General features: G+C 39.4%; 1 protein-coding gene across 1 annotated transcript in view; it reads right to left on the bottom strand.

Annotated features, from left to right (window-relative positions):
- Positions 1 to 25,308, bottom strand: part of SCAI (suppressor of cancer cell invasion) — a 118,916-nt gene that overhangs the window by 58,399 nt on the left and 35,209 nt on the right. Inside the window, exon 3 of the mRNA XM_055399318.2 lies at positions 3,669 to 3,800. Coding sequence (XP_055255293.1) covers positions 3,669 to 3,800 — 132 coding nt within the window. The remainder of the gene's footprint in view (positions 1 to 3,668; positions 3,801 to 25,308) is intronic.

Genomic DNA, 25,308 nt, shown 5'->3' with positions numbered 1-25,308 from the left:
TACATTTTCATAACCAAAACATTGAAAAAGAAGGTGAAATAAAATAATTCATTTCTAGGCAACATATTTTTGGTAGGCAGCCAAAGGATGAAGATGCAGCTGAAAGTGATTTATAAACTGAGGGTTTATAGAGTGCTGCGAGGGTATATGTTCTGTCGTTACTGTTACAGCTGTCACAGGGTGACTGAGTCCAGGAGAGTCTCTAGCGGGAGACCACTTGAACTTTATGATTCATTTATGATTCAGAATCAGATTAGGAAAATAATTCTCTTTAAGAAGAGAAATGTCACTGCTAAATTTAATATGCCTCTCAGACATACTAAAAAAAAATTTCTGTTCACAAACACATCAAAATTTCTAGTGTCTTATTTGCATATATAGGTAGAAAAGTTAGTAAACTTTGGATCAAATACACAATATCTGGTTTTTTTCAAAAGCAGTCTAGCAAAAACCACTGATATGAAATGACAAGTTGAACGTGCTGGCTGTATTATGGGAAAATTGAAGACATTTTCTAAAAATGCTGAGAAAAACAATAGAGATGAAAATCATAAGAGGGTAGAGGTTCTAGAGGATTTAAATTGGAAATTCAATCCAAGCATTACAAGTATGAACAGGTAAGGAGAAACAAGGAACAAACAAAAAAAAACGAAAGAAATATAATCAACTGTAAAAATATGTTTTCTCAACAAAGAAATGCCTACGATCTCGTATCATATACAAAAACTAACACAGAATGGTTCACATATCAAAGTGTAAGAGTTAAAACCACAGAACTATTAGAAGAAAACATTTCAGTGACCTCAGGTTAGGCAATGATTTCTTAGATGTGACACCAAAAGTACAAGTGATGAAAGAGAATGACAAGTTGGACTTTATTAAAATTAAAGCATTTATGCTTCAAAGGACACCATTAAGACATTGAAGAGATAACCACAGAATGGGAAAACATATATCTGCAAATCATGACACATCACAAGGGACTTGTATGCACAATATATAGAAAATGACTACAATTTAAAAATAAAAAGATAAATCTATTTGAAAAATGATCAAAGGATTAGACTAAACATTTTGTCCAAAGAAGACATAAAAATGCCTAATAAGCACATGACAAGATGCTCCTATCGTTAGTCATTCAGTTCAGTTCAGTTCAGTTGCTCAGTCGTGTCTGACTCTCCGCGACCCCACGAATCACAGCACACCAGGCCTCCCTGTCCATCACCAACCCCCGGAGTTCTTTCAGACTCATGTCCATCGAGTCGGTGATGCCATCCAGCCATCTCATTCTCTGTCGTCCCCTTCTCCTCCCACCCCCAATCCTTCCCAGCATCAGAGTCTTTTCCAGTGAGTCAACTCTTCGCTTGAGGTGGCCAAAGTATTGGAGTTTCAGCTTTAGCATTAGGGACTTGCAAAATAAAGGCATAAGGACATACCACTTCATACACACTAGGATGGCTATCATCATAAAGACAGACAATAACAAGTGTTGGAGGATGTGGAGAAATTGGAATCCCATACATTGCTGGTGGTACAGACTCCTTGAAAAACAGTCTAGAAATTTCTCAAAAGGTTAGTGTACCATATGAGCCAGCATTTTCACTCTGAGGTATATGTATTCAAGAGAACTTCAAGAAAACACGTCCACGCAAAACCTTATACGCAAATGTTCATGCGGTATTACTCCTAACAGCCAAAAAGTACAGAATAACTTAAATGTTCAACCACTCATGACTGGATAAACAAATCTGTACAAGGGTATATTAATGTCTAATAAAAGGAACACAGTACTGATACATGTTACTACATAAACGAAGGTGTCAGAGTTATTATAACAATGATGTTTTAAGAGTTGAGAATAAGGAGTTTGAGAGCACATGTCAGAAGTTATGGTAGGGATTTTCATGCAAACTTTTAAATGTTTTCTTGTTCCTTAAATCTACCAATGCTTTAAGTTTTCTTACTGCCTTAAGAAACAAGAACATGGAGATAAACAGGAAATTTGCTTAACAGATAGGGTAAATCTGAGGCTAGCATTGAGTAGAATGTAGCCATGGGTTTGAAGGGTCTTTTTTTTTTTTCTTCCTATTTTGTATTTTTATAATTTCCTCACAGATTATTTGAGGGCAGGGACAGTCAGTTTTATTTTCAAATTATCTATACCTAATATAGAATATGGTACATACTGGAGTCCAAGTAGATGTTAAAAAACAAGATATACCTAGATAATGAAGTGGAACAAAGGAAAAAACTTTAAGTATGCAATTTAAAAGTCCTACAACATTCTAGGGGAAAAAAAAGACTTAAAACCTGGGCCTACAGGGGTTGTTCTTTGAATTATAATAGTGAAAGAAAATAATTCTTTAAAAAGATGCAATTAATCTATAAAGCAAAAGAAAAAGCTGATCTCAAGGACCTCTTCTGTAGCACAGAAAGGAAGCAGCAGAGTGCAGGAGTTAAGAACACTGTCTTTGGAACCCTTCATTTAACAAACGTTTGTGAAACACCTGTAATGGACAAAACCCTGGCTTAGGTAGTAGAGAAACAGCCACACACAGGGTACTGGTCCTAGGGACATTTCATGTTAACGTAAAAAAAAATCATAAGCAATAAATAAGATAGTCTTTTGAGGTAGTGATGACTTTTATGGAGAAGATTAAATGAATACAGAGATGAGAGGGCAATTGAAAGCAGAGCTTTAGACAGAGTGGTCAAGGGACTGACTCGATGACCCTGTATTATCTTTTTGACTGTAAATGTTTTTTAAAGATAAAGTCTTTAAAATAAACTCCTCCAGTACAATTCCAAATATAAAGTATGTGAAAAGATTTCATTTTTATCCAGAAATAAACTGCAAATTAAAAATAACTCACTAAATACAACACTGTAAATCAACTATTATTTCAACAAAAATAATTAAACAAAAATAACTCACTATCTTTACAATTATTCACTCCCATACAGTTTCCAAAATATACCCACAACTCTTTATCCTTAGTATTTTACCTATAGAATGAAGCTTTAAGTCTGAAGTAAATCAGTATCTTAAGAATCTCATGAACTGAAAATATGGTTAAACAATTTAAATAACACAAAATGGTACAAAATTATTTACCTGCCACCTACAAGAATACACAATCAAAGACACATTTTGACAAAAGTGCATACAGCTCCTGCTACTAGTCAGGGTATGCACAATTAAAGAAAGACACTATTTTGAAAAAACTCCATCATTACTTTAGACATCATTACTTTAGATACTTTATTCTACGAAAAATAAAGGATAAAACAAGTAGGCAAATAACCAAGTACACAAAAAAGATGTAACAAAAGAGAGGCCCCAGGTTCACTTGTATATGCATCCCAGGCTCCTTAGATATTACAAAGTGTAAAATCAGATGTAAAACAGGTATGATGTGGAGTAATGTACACAAAACCATCTTAAAAAACAGCTCACTCAATTTGAGTAAAACAATATAAGATATACTCTTTTCCTATTGTTTCTTCATTTGAAAATGAAACAACAACCACAAAAATCATGATCATTTCTAGAACAGATATTTATATAACATTTTATCCATAACTTTCAGAAACTTACCACACATCAGCCATGGGGAAAAAAAGATACAGTACTGGATAACAGTTTAAGGCATCAAGAGTCCACTGACCTTAACCCATTGAACAGTTGCTTAGATTTATCCAGAAGGTAACAAAAATCCGTCACTGTTTTCCTCTCTCCCTGTGGGATGTCATCTTCAGCACCTCCAGAGGACATGATTTCTTTAAGGGCAAATTCAGTTCTGCAAGAAAACATGTGTCCATTTATCTAGCAGGCAAAAATAAAAGAGAAATAGACCTTACATATATTATCTGATAGCGGTTTTTTGTAGGGACATCTTCTGATTACAAAAAAATCATCTAAAAATTATAGGATGGTGCAGAACAGACAATCTCATCTTGTGTATGGGAATCAAAATGGATACATCCATATTAAAAAACAGTTTTTATAATACTGTTCCATCCAATAAACATTATTTGAATGTCTAATATGTTTCAGGCACTCCTCTACATGGTTAAGAATAAAAAAAATCCTTTAATCTATTTATCTATTTGATCCATTCTGTAACCCATCCTGGAAAAAAGTCCTATTAATACAAATGGAAAACCCTTTGTCTATAATGGGTTTATTTCAGTATCATAATATTTAAAAGTTATTAAGAAACTAAAAAAAAAAAAAGAGGGAAATGGCTAAGTACGTCACAGAACATGAATGACTACACTCTATACCCTAACTATGAATGAATGACTACCCTCTATACTCTATCACTAACTTACAATTATACTTAAGATGATAAGGCAATAATATATATATACAGTTCATTATAAAAGGGACATAAAACCAAACACACATAAATACTCATACACTTACACATACATATATTTTAAAGCTATTTACTACTGAATCCAAGCTATCTTCCTGTGTAATCAATCATATAGCCATTTTAAAAACAGCAAGTTGCTAGATCATATCTATAGCATGAACCTATTTTAAAGAAAAAAAAAATCATTTCTGTTCACACACAACAAAGGGAATTCGGTCCAGTACAGAGTGAACCAACAGGCAGGGAGGACAAGGACCAGACACCAGAGACGGGAGTTAGCGTGTGGGACAGTTATTTTGGCAAATATTTTTCCCTCCAACAGGCTCAGACAACTGTGGCTGCAAGGCAGGAAAATTGTCAGCAAGCCAAGATCTGTCGAGGGGCTGCAGGGTAACATGTTGGTGGCAGTGGAGTCAGCTGGTGGAAAAGTAGTTTAGAACCTTGTGGACGTAACTGGGTGGTCTCTACATGTTCACAAGTTTCCTCTTCCCACCACCTCTTTCTACACTCCATGCACTAGGTGGTCTTAACAAAGGGAAACAGACCTGAAAAAGTGCAGAGTCTGCGAAGGGATTCCACACTATACTGACCCTGGGTAAGTCATCTCTCCCAGGCGACTCCCCTACCCTGGCTTCACTCTTTAAACCCAGAAAATGATGCACAAATGAGGCACAAACTGGACTTTCTCCACCCCTCCTCACAGAGTTCATGAGCTAAGGTGTCTATTATCCTCAGGACACAGGAGTTCACAAGAGAAAATCAGAAAATAAAAGTTCAAAATAAATTCAATAGGAAAGGATATTAGATACAAAGCAAGAAGAAAATATCACAATGAAGCAAATAAAAATACTGTGTATGAAAAATATAACCAAGGAAATACACTTAATAGATCAAAGAGCAGAAAGGATACAGTTAAACAAATTAATAAGCTAAAACACCACGTTTAAACTAATAAGCTAAGACACATCCATGTCTTCTATTCTGCTAGAAGACATCAGAAAGAGATAACAAACACAAAAGGAAACTGGAGAGATAAGGACTAGAGAAATGAAGGAATCAACATCCACATCACAGAGTATATAGAAGAGAAAAGAGTACATGAAGGTGATGAAATAGTTGCAGAGATAAACTTCTATAAACTTCCCAGAATTAGAGAAAATATAAGACCTCAAACTAAAAGAACTTGAAGAATGTTTAAGAAAGAAAGAAAGAAAAAAACCCACAGCCAGAAACATTAAAGTGAAATTTAAGAACCTAGAGAGGCCCTTTCTTATTCCCAGACGGTCCAGTCCTACAGCCCGAGTTAGGGCAGAGGACAGCAGATGACCACACAGAGGGGGGGCCTGCTGGGTATCAGAGCATGGACTGTGAGGAGACCATCCACATCCATCCTAAGGGCCGGCCTGCATGGGATGATGGAGCCTGGGAGCACTGAGGAGCGTTACCCTGAGAGGGTACTGGCAGGGGGAATGAGAGCCTGAGCAGGGCGAAGAGGGCATCTCCACATGGAAGAGTTCAAAGATGGAAAGAGATTTGTCGCACACAGGGGATTCATCAAATAAGAAAATCTAGGGACTTCCCTGGCAGTCCAGAGGTTAAGTATCTGCCTTGCGATGCAGAGGACAATGGTTCAATGCTTGATGGCAGAACTAAGGTCCCACAGGCCGTGAAGCAACTAAGCCCACATGCTGCAACCAGAGAGCCCAGGGAGGCCGTAACAAAAGATCCCATGTGATGCAACAAAGGTCCCTCGTGCTGCCACTGAGATCCGACATAGCCAAATAAATAAAATTTACAAAGAAAAAAGAAGAGAAAATCTATCAGGGAAAAGGAGACCCAGAGTTCTCTCTGTAAGACGAAGGAAACACAAACATGGAAAGAGAAAAGGTTACAATAAACACTGGGGGTTGAAGCTGGAGGTACCGGTGAACTAATGGATTTTTAAAAGGAGAGACATATCTCTGGCCTTTGCTTAATCACAGCCTGTGTGTGGTTTGCATGTTTTCAGAGAGAGGAAGGCCCTTCTAATGCACGACAGACTGGCTACACAGACAGACCAGAGCATAATGAAAATGAGCACACTATAACCACCTGCAATAATATAGATGGATCCAGCATAATGCTGAGTGAAAAGCAGCAGACCCAAAAGAACACACATCATACGCCTCCAGTGCACAAGGCACAAAACAGATAGACCTAAGGCACTGACACGCTGATCAACAGAGTGGTTACTGTTAGCAAGGAGGGAGGAAATAAGAGGGAGGTTAAAGATATTTTATTTCTTGACCTGGAGTTCACACTGTGAAAATTCACTGAGCCATACATTTATCATGCAGAAGAAAAGGAAGAAGGAGCACAAACAGCTGACTCAGGTGGTTTCAAAAGTAACTTTTATCAAATGCTTAAAAAATGTAACACTGAATATACTTCCCTTCCAGTATTCATTTTAATAAAGCTAACACAATGACCTGCCTCTTGAGAAACCTGTATGCAGGTCAGGAAGCAACAGTTAGAACTGGACATGGAACAACAGACTGGTTCCAAATAGGAAAAGGAGTACGTCAAGGTTGTATATTGTCACCCTGCTTATTTAACTTATATGCAGAGTACATCATGAGGAACGCTGGGCTGGAAGAAGCACAAGCTGGAATCAAGATTGCTGGGAGAAATATCAATAACCTCAGATATGCAGATGACACTACCCTTATATAAGGCAGACAGTGAAGAGGAACTCAAAAGCCTCTTGATGAAAGTGAAAGAGGAGAGTGAAAAGGTTGGCTTGAAGCTCAACATTCAGAAAACAAAGATCATGGCATCTGGTCCAATCACTTCATGGGAAATAGATGGGGAAGCAGTGGAAACAGTGTCAGACTTTATTTTTTTAGGCTCCAAAATCACTGCAGATGCTGACTGCAGCCATGAAATTAAAAGACGCTTACTCCTTGGAAGGAAAGTTATGACCAACCTAGATAGCATATTAAAAAGCAGAGACATTATTTTGCCAACCAAGGTCCGTCTAGTCAAGGCTATGGTTTTTCCCATGGTCATGTATGGATGTGAGAGTTGGACTGTGAAGAAAGCTGATCGCCGAAGAATTGATGCTTTTGAACTGTGGTGTTGGAGAAGACTCTTGAGAGTCCCTTGGACTGCAAGGAGATCCAACCAGTCCATTCTAAAGGAGATCAATCCTGGGTGTTCATTGGAAGGACTGATGCTAAAGCTGAAACTCCAATACTTTGGCCACCTCATGCGACGAGTTGACTCACTGGAAAAGACTCTGATGCTGGGAAGGATTGCGGGCAGGAGGAGAAGGGGACAACAGAGGATGAGATGGTTGGATGGCATCACCGATTCGATGTACTTAAGTTTGAGCAGGCTCCGGGAGCTGGTGATGGACAGGGAAGCCTGGCGTGCTGCAGTCCGTGGGGTCGCAAAGAGTCAGACATGACTGAGCGACTGAACTAACTGAATACAAGCCAAGGATTCACCAGAGTGAGGCAGGAGGTGTGGTTCAGATTCTCCCTCTGAGCTTCTACAAAGGAACCTACTTTGCCAATACCCTGATTTTGGACTGATGGCCTCCTGCAGTGTGAGAGCACAAGTGTTTCCTGTTTTAAGCCACGTGGTTTGGAGGTAGTTTGTTACAGCAGCCCTGGGACACCAATCCCTACACAGCACAGTCCTAACATATGACAACATGGGCACAGGAGCAAAAGAGCACCAGATGCTCAAAGACCCAAGTTCAGAGCATCTGGCAAATTATGGGCCTGCTTTGTTTACAGTTTCTTTTTATAGGAAGCCTTGACAAAGCTACAAGAGAAACTGCTACTCTGGATTTCACTCTAAGTAAACAGTGGGCAATATGAAAGCATGAAGGAAATGCGGAGAGAAAATGACAGGAATATATTATAACAGGAAGCAACAGCAGTGGAAGGGCCCCAGACTCAGACAAAAGAGGCATTTCTGTTCCAAACACTTCCAAGTTTTGCAATTGTAAACACACAAGTAACTTTAGCTAACACTTTGAATTGCAGGTTTTTAATCCACAAAAACAAGCAATTTACACTTGTTCTGCCTACCTCAGATAGCTGTTGTGAAAGGTGTGAAAGAAGTCTGAAAACACTATATAATGTATAACATCACCATCATTATTCTGCAGCTTAGTGATGTTTCAAAAAGATAGGAAATGACCCTGTGATTAAACTTAAAAGGGACATAGGCCCAGAGGAGAATGGAAGCACACAGGAAGTGAAACCAAAATATAATAAAAAAGATTGATTCTGAGAAAGTAGAGAAGATACTTATAGGTATCTTCACATGGTAGGAAAGAGATCGTTTTCTTATGCATTCAGATTTTTTTAAGAAGGTAAAAGAGAGGAAATGGCTATATAATTAAGCATCAGTATTTTTCTGATGTCTGAGAAAACAAACTCACGTATGTTTTCTCGGCTATAAAAATGGAATATTAATAATTGCTTCCTCATAAAGCTGTTTGACAATAAAATGAACTAGTGGATATAAGATTGCCCTGTGAATTATAATGTACTTTAAAACTGTTACTTATAAAATTGTTACAAATGCACTCAGAACAGAACATAAATTGAAAAATACCAAGTATAAATAAATGTTGAGTGTGTTTATGTGGGGGCGATGATGATGGTTTTGCTATAGTCAATGAAAAAGGAACAAGAAGCTTGGTGCAGACAGCATCCCTTTATATAACAGAAACCAGGGGTGCAAAGCACCTTCATCTATCAAAGAGAGCAGAAAAATATCCTAAATTATATACAAATTACTTTTCTGAGAACTATTTTTTCTGACTTATTCCAACATGTGATTGCAGTTATGTTCTAAGCTATAATAACAACTGTAAGAGAAATGCCCAGGTACCAGGCTTCTCATGGTTCAGTACAGATAGAAACTGGATGAACTGAGGGCAAAGAGAGGTTAAGAAAAAAAGCCAAAGGAGTGAGGGCATGGAACAGTGGCGACACACAGAACCAGAAGGCCATTTGTAAGATATTGTCCAGGAGGCTCTAAAGATACCATTTTGCCTACCAAATACAGAGAAACAGAAGTGTTTACCTAATATGTACGCATATGAAAATTTCAGTACTTATTTAACTGGGACACAGCACACAGCCTAACAAAAAGGAAAGGAAGTCAGTAGCTCAGGCGGCCATCTAAAAAGAACAACGATCAACAAGATACATGCAAAAAATTATTTGTGAAGCTAATGGGGCAAGAAACACAAAACTACACAAAATGAAAGAAACAAATATTTATACCCTGGAGAATGATGTGAGGAAACACAACTTGAAGCAGCTTGAGGCTAATAAATCATAAAACCTGTCTTGGGTGGAAAGCCCAGAGAGTCAGCAGTCAGATACAACGTAGCTTGATGTAAAGGGTAATTTATTCACAACACAAAAACTCAAGAGGGAGCAAGAAGTTCAGGCAAGAGTCTCAGTCACTGACTACGGCACCACTCCTAACCAGGCTACCACACCTATTCAATAGGCACAGAAGTGCAGGCCACATAGACTTTTCCTTCTTAATCACAAAGCTGACAGGAGTCACAGGTCATGGAGGTAGGAAGCTAAAAATGGGTACTACGGAAATCATTTGAGGCCACTCAAAACCCAACATCTCAGCATATTCTGAGAGAAGACTGTTAGACAAGCAAATGTTAGTCATGTCTACCTGACCTGCATTGTAATATGAAGAATTTTACAAAAACATCAGAAGATACTGGTGATTTATACTGTATACAATTTTGCTTTCCTAAATTGCATGTTTTACCCACAATAAGCTGGAAACAGAAGAAAGAAAATAATAAACTTTTCAACAAAAGAGAAAGTTATTGTTTCTTTCAGCAATAACTGGAGATATATATATAATAAATATGTTACAACTTTACTGAGTTATGACTTTGGTTATCCGATCATGACATCAAAGAAAGAGTGTAATTCCTAGATTTTTGAAAAGGGAAAAAGTAGAAGCAGTGACATTTTATTTTCTTGGGCTCCAAAATCACTGTGGACAGTGACTGCAGCCATGATATTAAAAGACACTAGCTCCTTGGAAGGAAAGCTATGACAAGCTTCAGTTCAGTTCAGTCGCTCAGTCGTGTCTGACTCTATGCGAACCCACAGACGGCAGCCCACCAGGCGTATTAAAATTGGAGACATCACTGACAAAAGTTGCTCAGACAGCCATCTAGAAAGAACAACTATCAACAAGCGGCTAAGAAGAACTATGAAGAAAACACAACGGAGAGTGTGATGGGGGGTAATTCTGAGAAGGTAACACTGGAAAGGAGACCTGGATAAAGTGACAGCATGTACCAAGTGAGGATCAGGGAGGTTCAGGGTTCCAGGAGAGGGAGCAGCACAAGGTCCTGAGGCAGGAATGTACTTGGTAGACTCAGGAACAGCAAGAGGGCCTGTGTATAAGCACCACACACACACACACACACACACACACACTCAGGAACAGCAAGAGGGCCTGTGTATAAGCACCACACACACACACACACATCCACATACACACACATACTCAGGAACAGCAAGAGGGCCTGTCTGTAAGTACCACACACACACACACACACACACCCCCCACACACATATACTCAGGAATAGCAAGAGGGCCTGTGTATAAGCACCACACACACCCACACCCCACACACACACACACACATACTCAGGAACAGCAAGAGGGCCTGTCTATAAGCACCACACACACATACTCAGGAATAGCAAGAGGGCCTGTGTATAAGCACCACACACACACACTCCTCCGACACACACACATACTCAGGAACAGCAAGAGGGCCTGTGTATAAGCACAACACACACACACACCCCCCCACACACACATACTCAGGAACAGCAAGAGGGCCTGTGTATAAGCACCACACACACACACATACTCAGGAACAGCAAGAGGGCCTGTGTATAAGCACCACACACACATACCCCCCCACACACACACATACTCAGGAACAGCAAGAGGGCCTGTCTATAAGTACCATACACACACCCACACACACACACACACATACTCAGGAACACCAAGAGGGCCTGTCTATAAGCACCACACACCCCCACGCACACCAAACCAGTTCTTCATCACTTTGTCTGTGTTAGGTGCTCAGTCGTGTCTGCCGTTTTGAGATCCCACGGACTGTAGCCCGCCAGGCTCTCATGTCCATGGGATCCCCTAAGCAAAGGTACTGGAGTGGTTTGCCACACCCTCCACCAGGGGATCTTGCCGACCCAGGAACTGAATGCAGGTCTCCTGCATTGCAGGCAGGTTCTTTACCATCTGAGCCACCAGGGAAGCCCCAGCTCCTCATAAATAAATGTAAATAGGATTCATGGCTGCTGCTTTTCAAGCTCTACATAAAAGCAGCAGAGCAGAGACCGAAATCCAGATACTCATTTCTCAAGTCCAGCATCTGGTGGGCACTGAACCCGTCCACTGCAGGTGCAGGTATGAATTTTTCTGATTGACCGATCTACCCAGAAAGACAACTGCAAGAGAAATGCCCAGGTACCAAATTTCTCAGGCCGTTCTTTCAGACTAACAACAAACCAAGACAGCATATTAAAGAGAGACTGCTTTTTTCTTTCCTTTTGGCCATGCCACATGGCTTGTGGCATCTTAGTTTCCTGACCAGGCGTCAAACCCTGGCCCCAGCAGTGAAAGCTCCCAAGTCCTAACCACTGGACCACCAGGCAATTCCCAAGACTTCCTTTTTCTAATCTGCACATAGGTTCCAAGGAAGCCCCTGAAGCTCCTCCTACAGGACTTTCATTTCAGAACAATTTATAGGATCTACAATCATCAAAGTGGTGTTAATATGCCTGTTAACTGAAAAATGGAAATAGACTAATTATGGTGAACTAGATTCTATAATGACATTCATTAAGAAAGAGTTATAATGTGAGATAATCACAACTTTCATTGTTCTTCTTCATTTTGATAAAAATTTTAATCTAGTAAGTTAAAATGAGGCTGGGTGATATATACTGGATCTGGACTCTGAAGACCCAAGTCTCAATTGTGCCATTTTCCCCAAGTCATTCAGCTGACAGTTTAACCTAACTTCATATTACTCACTTATGAGGTAAGGATAACAAATATTGCCCTATCTCACCACTGTGAGAAATTCTATTCAAATGGAAATACTTTTTCTTATTAAGACATCAAGAAAAAAAAAGCAAATACAATTATATTAAAATAAAAATAGACACTGGTTTTATTAAAGAAAAAAAAATCCTGTATATATCAATAGTAAACTCTAAAGGTTTTTTTTTAAAAAACATCAAATAACACCAGGTTTCCATATTTTTAAAAAAATCAAATTCTTTGCTACTGAGGCGCTTCATCTGTTCCCGCTGCTTCCAACCCACCTAGAGGGTCCATGTGCCATGATGATGATAGTGATGTCATAAAAACAGAGCAACACTGCTGACTGAGGGTTTCCATGAGAGGATCAAGTGTCAGACTGATCCGAGTTCTCTCATTTGGGCTGATCAAATCTTACTCTTCTACAGCCCTCTACTCTCGCCAAATTTCAGGTCTGGATGCAGCAAATTTTTTTTTAGCCAATTTAGAAGTCATTAGACTGACTTATGTGTCTTCATCTTCTTAAAATGTTCCTGATCAACACTGTCAGAAATTTTTTTTCTTTGAACTCTAAATTACTCTCATATTATAGCTCAGCTGCCATATACCAGTTATTCATCTACACTGACTAAATTGTAAGGGACTTGAAAGCAGTCGCTGTCTAAAATCTCTTTCCTCAAAGCACCCTGTGCAAGGGCTTTGTATATTGTTCCCACACAACTCCAGAAAATGAACTGATCAAAGCTGGAGGGTGTGTGTGCGCGCGTGTGTGTGTGCGTATGCGTGTGTGTTGGAGGTAGTGTGTGTGTGTGTGTGTGTGTGTTGGAGGTAGTGTGAGTGTGTGGTGGAGGGTGTGTGTGTGTGTATTTAAGGTACCCAAGATGACCAGAAGAAAGAAAGAAAAAGGTGACTGTTGCAGAGACTTAAGAATCTGCAAGTGCTGAAGTTGTTCATTACGTGAGCATCTAGGAATGCCAAACAGTTGGCACCCAGGGAATGAAGGTAAATGTTCACTCTTCTGAGGAAAAAGTTTATAATCAGATTGGTATAGTGGTATAAGTATATTGTGAAGACAAGGAGATCCCTCAAATTCCCTAAAGTTTCATCAGACTTCTGATCTAAAAATATGCAGATTAACTATCAGGAGACTGACTTCTGATACATCAGCATGTGTTCTACAAAGATATATTTGGGTCCAGCACGGAGGCGACATAGCAGAGTGGTTAAGGACACTGGTGCCGAACTGCCTGTGCTCAAATCCTGGCTCTGTCACTAAGTACACAAATAGAGCTGTGTGACCTTAGCCGAGTTATTCCTCTTTATGTCCCAACTTCTCCATATGTATAATGTGGATGAAAAAGGATCCGCCTCTTCAGGATTTCATGAAGATTAAATGAGAATGAATGTAAATAAAGTGTTCCAAAGAGCCAGGCACACATTAAATGCCTTTATCGTAGGATGACCATTTAATTTACCATCTAAACTGGGACAATCTGGTGAATGAAAAGGGACAACATCAAGACTGTGCAAAAACTTAGACTGCATCAGGCAAACCAGGACATATGGTCATGCCATGAGTTAAGTGTTAAAAGAAACCAGAGACTATGGCTGGAGGAAGCAGAGCTCCTTGCTTTGCCTCTTTACAAGGAGGTTGCCCACAGACGCAGTTATCAAAGATATCTGAATTAGAGTCACCTACAGTCAACACGCACATTATTGTTTAGCTGCTAAGTCATGTCCAACTCTTTCAAGACCCCATAGGCTGTAGACCTCCACACTCCTCTGTCCATGGGGTGTCCCAGGCAAGAATACTGGAGTGGGTTGCCACTTCCTTCTCCTGGGGATCTTCCCACTCACGGATAAAACCTGCATTTCCCACATTGGCAGGTGATTCTTTACTACTGAGCTACCTCCCTGCTTCACCTCTTTGCATGGGGGCCACCCACAGACTCAGACACCAAAGGTTAACAACTGAATTAGCGTCACCGATAGTCAACATGCACATATGTTGAAGCTAAACGAGCATACTTAGTTTTTCGTTGTAAATGGTTTCAATGGTAATATACCAATCAATATTGCCGCAACCCCTCAAGATGAATAACAAGCACCCAACAAATACTGAGGACATGGTAATGGCAACAAGCAAAAAGTTTACCTTGCTTGTTAGGTAAGGTAAGTTGTAAGGTAAGACTTGCTCCTAGCCCTCAAGAAGCTAACCACCAGATAAATGATCCCTGCAGGTAGCTTCCTCCACTCGTCCCCAGAGGCCACCGCTATAGCAAACACACCAAGGCGGGACTCAATCTCAGAGAAATACTGAAAAAGATGAAAAGATGACTTGAAAAATAAACACAGCAAAAGAGAGAAATAAAGTATTTCATTATTTTACATGGCATTGCCAAACAGTTTAAGACATTCTTCAAAGAAAAAACAAAATCCACAACAAACTCTTTGTGGCAGATAGCTTATGTTTTGGCCTACGCAGCACCCACTTCTCTTTCTTTGCAGAATTACTGCTCTTCCATTACATGCGATCTCATTAGAAACCAAAAAACCTAATTTGGAAGAAAACATAATTCAAGAGAGAGAAAGAAGGAGGAGAGAAAATGAATCAGGGAAATTAACTGTGTCTGATAATGTCTAATGTCGCAAAAAAAAAAAAGAGTTCTCATGTTTTAGAGACAGGTACTGAAACATTTACAGATGAAATGATGTGATATCAGGGATGTGCTTCAAAATATTCAGGGTCAGGGGAGTGGGTATGGATATAGATGAAGTAAGACTGGCTATGAATTCATCATTATTGAAGCTAAGTGATAAGTGTACTGGAGTTAATTATTCTATTCCATTTAATTTTCTCTAGATTTAAAATTTTTCAAAAGAAAAACATTTAGTTCATACACAGTATGGCCTTAATTTTATAAAAGCACTTCTCTTCTTCTGTATATATGCATGGAAAGCTATCTGGGCTAGTGTTCACCTCATGTCAATGATTCCTGCATGGTGAGATCTGGGACAGCTTCATAACTTTCAACCTTGAATTTTCTACATTGTTTGAACTCAAAGTAGTAATTATGCATTCAGTTCAGTTCAGTTCAGTTCAGTCGCTCAGTCGTGTCCGACTCTCCGCGACCCCATGAATCACAGCACGCCAGGCCTCCCTGTCCATCACCAACTCCCGGAGTACACTCAAACTCATGTCCACAGAGTCGGTGATGCCATCCAGCCATCTCATTCTCCGTCGTCCCCTTCTCCTCCCGCCCCCAACCTTTCCCAGCATCAGAGTCTTTTCCAGTGAGTCAACTCGTCGCATGAGGTGGCCAAAGTATTGCAGCTTCAGCTTTAGCATCAGTCCTTCCAGTGAACATCCAGGATTGATCTCCTTTAGAATGGACTGGTTGGATCTCCTTGCAGTATAAGGGACTCTCAAGAGTCTTCTCCAGCACCACAGTTCAAAAGCATCGATTCTTCAGCGATCAGCTTTCTTCACAGTCCAACTCTCACATCCATACATGACCACGGGAAAAACCATTGCCTTGACTAGACGGACCTTGGTTGGCAAAGGAATGTCTCTGCTTTTTAATATACTATCAAGGTTGGTCATAACTTTCCTTCCAAGGAGCAAGCGTCTTTTAATTTCATGGCTGCAATCAGCATCCGCAGTGATTTTGGAGCCCCCCAAAAAAAAGTCTGACACTGTTTCCACTGTTTTTCCATCTATTTCCCATGAAGTGATGGGACCAGATGCCATGATCTTTGTTTTCTGAATGTTGAGCTTCAAGCCAACCTTTTCACTCTCCTCTTTCACTTTCATCAAGAGGCTTTTGAGTTCCTCTTCACTTTCTGCCATAAGGGTAGGGTCATCTGCATATCTGAGGTTATTGATATTTCTCCCAGCAATCTTGATTCCAGCTTGTGCTTCTTCCAGCTCAGCGTTCCTCATGATGTACTCTGCATATAAGTTAAATAAGCAAGGTGACAATATACAACCTTGACGTACACCTTTTCCTATTTGGAACCAGTCTGTTGTTCCATGTCCAGTCCTAACTGTTGCTTCCTGACCTGCATACAGGTTTCTCAAGAGGCAGGTCAGGTGGTCTGGGATTCCCATCTCTTTCAGAATGTTCCACAGTTTATTGTGATCCACACAGTCAAAGGCTTTGGCATAGTCAATAAAGCAGAAATAGATGTTTTTCTGAAACTCTCTTGCTTTCTCCATGATCCAGCGGATGTTGGCAATTTGATCTCTGGTGCCTCTGCCTCTTCTAAAACCTGCTTGAACATCTGGGAGTTCACGGTTTACATACTGCTGAAGCCTGGCTTGGAGAATTTTGAGCATGACTTTACTAGCGTGTGAGATGAGTGCAATTGTGCGGTAGTTTGAGCATTCTTTGGTATTGCCTTTCTTTGGGATTGGAATGAAGACTGACCTCTTCCAGTCCTGTGGCCACTGCTGAGTTTTCCAAATCTGCTGGCATATTTTAACACTGGTTAAATTTGGTGTATGGATCATTATTTTCTATTTGTATTTTCTGTATTATTTTTAATGCAAACATTAATCAAGTACTTGTGAAGATTCTCTAACATAGGTTTCTCAACCTTGGCACTACTAACATCTGAGGCCAAATAATTCTTTGTTGTGGGTGGTTTTCTTGTGCACTCTGGAGTGTTGAGCTGCATTCCTGGCCTGTACCCACTAGATACAGCAGCACCACTACCAACCTTCCTGTGGTGACCACTGCAAACACCTGTGGGCATTACCAAATGTGCTCCGGAAGGTAAAATCACCCCTAACTAAGAACCACTGCGCTAACATACCATATACCAGCCGAAGCATTCTCGACTCTGCAAAACACAAATCCCCCAATCCTTAGGTATAGCCTGCATATCTAAAAATAATTTTCAACATTGTATCACTTGCTCTCTTACTCTAAATACTCTACTTGTAGTTCAGACTTCCTCACATAGATAAACCAGTTTCGCTGCTGCACATTTACTGATTCAATAAACATTATACTACTTTTGACACTTCTTTTATTCAGTTCCAAAGCCTGAAACTAAAAGCCTCAGGCTATATATAGTACTAAAACCTTCAAGAATATGGGGGAAAAAGCATTAAAAGGTTACATAATGCAATCTTCTTAAAATTGACTTCCCAACCTTTGGTCAAACTAAGCAGTCCCCACACATGCCCCAAAGGAGAGTAACTCACACAAAGATGAAAGCTTAAAGAATAATACAACTATCATCTCGCTTCTTACTATTCAAATGAGATCTGCAGACCAGAAACATCAGCATCACAGCACAGCTCATCAGAAATGTATAGAATCTCAGGCTCCCTCTCAGATCTACTAAATCAGAATCTGCATTTTAAAAAGCTCCCCAAGTGATGTATACACACATTAAGTCTGAGAAGCAGTGATCTAGCTTTATACAAACTTTCTCAAAGCTGAAGCTTAGAAGGCTATATTCTTGTAATACAGAGAACAAGTTTCTTATACTTAAGGAGATGAAAGAAGACCTGTATAATTATAGAACAGTCACAGGGAAAATCCTTCCCAGCAGCAGCGTCTTTTCCAATGAGTTGGTTCTTCCTATCAGGAGGTCAAAGTATTGGAGCTTCAGCATAAGGCAAAACCAGAAGGGGGCATCGGAGAATGAGATGGTTAGATAACATCACTGAATCAATGGGCATGAATCTAAGCAAATTCTGGGAGACAGTGGAGGAGAGAAGAGCCTGGCGGGCTGCAGTCCATGGGGTCGGATATAACTTGGCAACTGAACAACAGCAACACAGGGTAAAAGAAAAATGAATGGAATCCACCTCCATCACTCCCCTCAAAAAAAAAAAAACTATCTGGATTCTTTACTACTGAGCCACCTGGGAAGCCTAATCTTATGAAACTAATCTCAAAGCCTTATTTTAAAATCAAGCTGAGAAATCCAAATAGTCATCTATAATGGAAATCTTATATTAAGAAAGAAGAACTTTGTCCTTGAAAAGAGTAAAGCTCATCTGAATAACATAAAGCTATAGTTCCTAAACCTGGCTGATTATCCTGGAATATTTATTTTTTAAAAAATAAAGATTTCTGGGACCTACTTCCAGATATCATGATTAAAGACAGCTGGAATTTCCTTTTTTGTTTGTTTGAGCCATTTCTGATGATTAGTTCCATTCAAATATCACTCTTAAGAGGATTTTTTTTAAAAGATACCATTTTCTTTCTCATTATATTTTAAAATAATGATTATGCATTTGGCCTATTTCAATAACCGCTATAAAATAAAAGAACAAAGAAGGGGACTAATGAGTCCTGGGGAAAAAAGTTTAGATGAAAGTGAAATTAGGTGATGTCAATTCACCACACCTAGAAAAAAGGTTGGTGAGCTCGTCAGCAATCATGGCCTGGAAGAAAGGAATCATTTCTGAGTGTCCAGATGTGAACTCACTTCTAGAATGATTACAACTAGCAACCTTCTTTAGCAACTCAGTGTGCACAGTGGAGCTTAGAAAATTTTTCTTAATAAATTAAGGATTTTATGAAATACCTACTAGACTTGTTACACTACTCTGTGCAAGATAAGACTGCATCAAAGCCTCTAGAAAGGTCTGGAATTTAAAAGAGAAAGAAGGAAGAGAAGTACGAAAAGAGGAGAAAAAGGGAGGGAAAAGAGGAGGAGAAAAAGGGAGGAAAAAGAGGACGAAAAGGAAGACTTTCTCCCCAAAAATGAATTTCAATAGCAACCGAGTGGGCTACTTCATGAATCTGTCCATTTCTTTTTCACTCTGTTGTCACTATCCTAATCTAAATCAGTATCATTTATACTGCAGTCTCAACTGGTTCTCCACACTTCCACTACTGAACCCCTTACTGCCTTCTTGATCAAAGAGCCAGAATAACCTTTTTAAAGTTCCTTGAGATAGAGCCAGACCCAGAAATCACTAAGTTCAGAAGTCATTCCTGCAACAGATACACAGGCAGGGTTCAGAAGGGTGGCAGCAGCATCTGTCTTAGTCCATTTGGACTCCTGTAAGAAATACCAGACTGGATGGCTTATAAACAGCAGACATTTATTTCTCACAGGGCTGGAGGCTGGAAGTCTGAGACAAGGGTGCCAGCATGGTTGGGTGAGGACTCTCCTGGGTACACACTTCTCGTGGTATCCTCACACATGGAAAGGCGCTAAGGGATCTCTCTGCTGCCCCTTTTACAAGGCACTAACCTGTGAGGTTCCACTCTCACGACAGAGGCACCTCCCAAAAGTGCTACCTACTAATACCACCTTTGGGGGTTAGGATTTGAATATATGTATTTTAGGGAAACACACTCAGATTGTTACAGTATCACTAAGCATACAGCTCTCTTCAGGTGGTATGACTTTGGCAGTAATTCCAGGCCTTTTGACAAAGTCTCTTGTTCCTGCCTGTTTTCTGAACCAGATCCTCCAGTCTTTTCATCAAGTGCTATGAAGTACTTGACAATCTTCCAATAAATTCCTTTTCTGCATAAGATGGCTGGAATTAGGACCTGCAATTCTCAACCAAGAAAATTTTTTGGAACAATGCCGCACCTTTTTCCTTTATAAAATGACCTGTCACTAAGTTTAGCCTTCCAAAAATGGGTATAATTAAAAAGTTGACATTCTAAATACCATGCATGTCACTAATCTCCTGAAAACAGCTTACAAAATGAACAATTCCCGTTTTATTACTTGATTAAACACCTACTCTGAGCTTGCATCTGGTCAGCTAACTATGGCTGAAGAAACAGATAATCAAGCTGACTGGTCTCGTTTTCAATTTATGACCTCAAATCGGGCACTCCACTAGATTTCCCGAGTCCATTCATCATTTACTTCTCTACAGCATTATGCCACACCTTCTCCTTGCTCCTCAACATCCAACAGGGGAAGGAGGTGGGAGGGGGGGTTCAGGATGGGGAACACATGTACACCTGTGGCGGATGCATGTCAATGTATGGCAAAACCAATACAATATTGTAAAGTAATTAGCCCCCCAAAATAAATAAATAAATTTTAATTATTTAATTAATTTTAAAAAACCATCCAACAGCACATCCTCATCCTCACTTTGCAGCTGATGGCAACTGTTCTATACTTCACTGAAAAAAGAGGCAATCAGGAAAGTATTGTTCCACAGATTTTCAACCACATCTGCACCAACCTACTTACACCTGTATCCATACACACTTCCCAGTCTTCCCTTCTATTACCTTGACTGAACTGCACTCATCTCTATTTATGCGTTAGCTCTCATATCCCTTATTATCATTTAAGGACATCAGCCCAGCAACTGTTCTCTTTCTGCAGCATCACCAATCATCTCTTCTATACTGCAAAACTGTTATCATTATCTCCCAACTTAAAAATTCTCAGCCAAAGCAATCTAAAGAGAGAAGAACAAATTTGGAGCATCATGCACTTTTGGTTTCAAACTACATTAGAAATCTATAGTAATTAAAACAGTATGGAATTTGGCATAAAAACAGACACATATGTCAAAAGAACAGAGATCCCAGAAATAAACCCACACACATATGGCATATATATATATATATATACACACACACACTCCTTATGACAAAGCAGCCAAGAGTGAACAATGGGAAAAGAACAGTCTCTTTAACATATGGTGTTGAGAAAATTGAACAGCCATATGCAAAAGAATGAAACTTGACCACTACCTTACACCATACACAAAAATCAACTCAAAATGGATTAGACTTGAACATAAGATCTGAAACCATAAAATTCCTAGAAGATAACATAGGCAGTAACTCCTTGACATAGGTCTTGGTGATGATTCTTTGAATCTGACATGAAAAACAAAAGCAACAAAAACAAAATTAAACAAGTGGGACGATATCAAACTGAAAAGCTTCTGCACGGCAAAGGAAACCATCAAGAAAATGAAAAGGCAAATGGGAGAAAATATCTGCAAACCATATATCTGCTAAGGGGTTAATATCCAAAATATAGAGAGAACTCATACAACTCAATAGCAAAAAAAATGTGATTATAAAATGTACAGAAAATCTGAACAGACTTTTTTCCAAGGAAGACCATGGCTAACAAATATATGAAAAGATTTCCTCATCAGGGGGAGAAGGAAATGGCAACCCACTCCAGTATCCTTGCCTGGAGAATCCCAGGGATAGCAGAGCCTGATGGGCTGCCATTTATGGGGTCGCACAGAGTCAGACACGACTGAAGCGACTTGGCAGCAGCAGCAGCACTCATCAGGGAAATACAAATCAAAACCACAATGAGATATCACTTATCATCTGTTAGAATGACTATCAAAAAGACAGGAAATAACAAGTACTGATGAAGATATGGAGAAATGGGGACCCTTGCATACTGTTCATGGGAATGTAAATAGGTGCAGCTACTATGAAAAACAGTACAGATGTCCCAAAAAAATTAAAAAATAGAACTACCATATTATCTAGCAATTCCATATCTGAGTATTCAACCAAAAGAAATAAAAATACCAACTCAAAAAGATATATGCACCCCTATGTTCACTGCAGCATTATTTACAATAGTCTAGATATGAAAGCAACCTAAGCATCTATCAATGGACGGATGGATAAAGAAATTGTCGTGTGTATATACACACAACTGATCATTATTCAGCTATAAAAAAAAGAAAAAATTTTCCCATTGATGACAACATGAATGGACATTGAAAGCATTATGCTAAGTGAAATAAGTCAACCAAAGAGACAGCCCAATGCAGAACAATTCCAAAAGGCCACTTTAGCTCCAGAGCTCCCTGTGGAGTCAGCCAAGATGTGGTTTAGGACTACATCACAGTTCAACTTCTCTACTTGTCAACTCCTAACTCTTTCCCATCTCTTCCACAGGTGCTGAACATCTGGACACTCCTTAACATCCCATAGATTACACTCTGTCTCAAATTCTGCTTCCAGGAGACCCCAACATGTGACAGTTAAAAGAAAAAACAGATGCTTGCTTCTGAAACTTAAAAAAAGTCAACAAACCACATCCCTATGAATTAGAAATGAACATCCTTGTAATAGGCCTATAATATGCATTCTCTCCTCCTACAGAAAAGGCTGCATAATAACAGACTCCTCTATTTCAACAGAGCATAAGGTCAACCTTATGCTACTATTCTGGGTATCCAGTTGTAGCCAAGTATCAAGTTATGGCCAATTGGATTTGAGCTGAAGTGATGTGTATAACTTCCAGAACTTGTCCTTAGAAGAAGTAATGTGCCCTCTACCTCTGATCTTTCTCCTTTTTGTGAATGGGAATATGGACAAAATGTTCAGCAGCTTGGACCATGCAGATGCAGGCAATAACCCAGTGATGCTACAGCAACAAAGCAAAAAGAGCCTGGAACCCTGTGGAGCTACCACACTAGCCCTGGACTGTTTAAACTGGATTATTATATCAGAAAGAACTCTCTAGCTTGTTTAAACTTCTATAACTTGGGTGACAGCTCAACTGCTTTTACTTCTCTATTTACATCTCCTCCTAACCTGGTGCTCTCATTCCCAACAGCCAGCACCTGCAGGTCTTGGAAGAGGGCTACTCTCAGGCTGCTAGCACGTTTATCCGCCTCTCCCCATCTGGAGGGATCCTTCAGCAATGACGGATGGGGACAGAAGTATAAAGTCTCTGCTTTCTTTCTTTGCCCCTGACAGTGGCAGCACTTAGGTATAAGCTCCAGAACTCCCCAGAAAGACTGAGCCAAAGTTGTCCTCCTTGGGGATTTGCTTTACACATGCTTAGTAGCCTCAGCTTCCTTTTCCTCACTCTCTACCAGTTTCCCTGAAATTATTTCTAGGGAAGTCACTGTCCCATGAAACTTCATCCAAAGTTCTGCTTCTGGGGAATCCTATCTGAGGCAGTAGTCATTGAATATTATCAATGAGTACCATCTCAGTTCTCTAGGATGACAACTGTACACCATTCCAAACCTTTTTCTTTGCATGATCAAATACACGGTGATTCTCTTAAATGAAAATGGAATTATATGATACAAACTATTCACCTTGCCTTTTTCACTTAAAATATTTCATGGATCATATTCCATGACTGTAAAATTCATATACACTTCAAAAACTTTAAAGATGCATGGGTTGCCTATAAAGTATAAATCAGTACCCAAAAAAAATTTTGGGGGGATAGAAGAAGGAATTTTTAAAGGAGTGGGGAGAATTCTTTGGTTTATTTCTGTAATTCTGCTCCTCAATTAAGAAGAAAAACTACTAACTTTTAGGAACAGTGAAAAGAAGCAATGCAAAATTTGCTAAAAATAGATAAATTTTATTTTCTTTATTCTAAATTTAATACATGAATATTTAATAAACCTAGATATATATAAAATTCATATTAAAGATCAGGATGCTATTTCTTCGAGTCTTGTGACTTAAGGAGGCAGGAAGAAGAGAAAGTTATAACTTGTGTGAACTGTATGTGTATTGTTAGTCTACTCTAACTTCTATTTGAAGTTTGGTGCCTCCAAGGAATAGTCTTTTCTTATCGGCAAAAAATATGCTGGATATCTAAGAAGGATATGTTGCCTAAAATATACCTATATTTCAAGGAAGAAGAGATTAAAGATGCTTCATAAACCTTCAAATATTAAATAACAGTCAACAAGCAATAGAAATTTCAATATTTCAATATCAACATTTAAGAATATAAACATATTTAGAACGTAACTGAAAATATAACAATAAAAATAACCTCTTATTGGATGTTAAACCTGGATTAAGAGAGACTTACTAAGGCACCATAACATTTATTTAATATGAAATAATTATCAGTTTAGTTCAGTTGCTCAGTCGTGTCCGACTCTTTGCGACCCCATGAATCGCAGCACGCCAGGCCTCCCTGTCCATCACCAACTCCCGGAGTTCACTCAAACTCATGTCCATAGAGTCGGTGATGCCATCCAGCCATCTCATTCTCTGTCGTCCCCTTCTCCTCCTGCCCCCAATCCCTCCCAGAATCAGAGTCCCTTCCAGTGAGTCAACTCGTCGCGTGAGGTGGCCAAAGTATTGGAGTTTCAGCTTCAGCATCAGCCCTTCCAATGAACACCCAGGATTGATTCTCCCTTAGAATGGACTGGTTGGATCTCCTTGCAGTCCAAGGGACTCTCAAGAGTCTTCTCCAGCACCACAGTTCAAAAGCATCAATTCTTCAGCGATCAGCCTTCTTCACAGTCCAACTCTCACATCCATACATGACCACTGGAAAAACCATAGCCTTGACTAGACGGACCTTGGTTGGCAAAGTAATGTCTCTGCTTTTTAATATACTATCTAGGTTGGTCATAACTTTCCTTCCAAGGAGTAAGCGTCTTATACTAGTGCACAAAATCAAACATAAGCCTTCAAAGATAAATTCTTTTCAATGACAAGATTGTTTTAAAATCATTTGGCACTGTTCAATGTTATAACCAAAAAAATTTGGTGGGCCAATAACCCAAAATGCTATAACTGAAAAAGAGGCATGGTGGTGAGATGTTGGTAAATTAAGAAATAGAGGATGAGGGAGGGATACACTGGGAGTTTGCGATTAGCAGATGCAAGCTATTTTATATATATACATATGTGTGTGTATGTGTTTGAATCTTTGTGGTACACGAGAAATTAACACAACATTGTCAATGAACTATATACTTCAATAAATTTTAACAAAAGAAAGAAATGGAGGAGGTCCGATGTGGGAGAGAACTTCTTTGGTGGTGTTTTTCCTATTTGTTACTGCAAAGAAAACCTCCAATCTA

Source organism: Moschus berezovskii, chromosome 11, assembly GCF_049115385.1.
Source record: "Moschus berezovskii isolate FMDL1 chromosome 11, NW_MosBer_1.0, whole genome shotgun sequence".
Lineage (NCBI taxonomy): Eukaryota > Metazoa > Chordata > Mammalia > Artiodactyla > Moschidae > Moschus > Moschus berezovskii.
The sequence above is the reverse complement of the archived record's forward strand: the minus strand, read 5'-3'. Positions and strand labels throughout refer to the sequence as shown.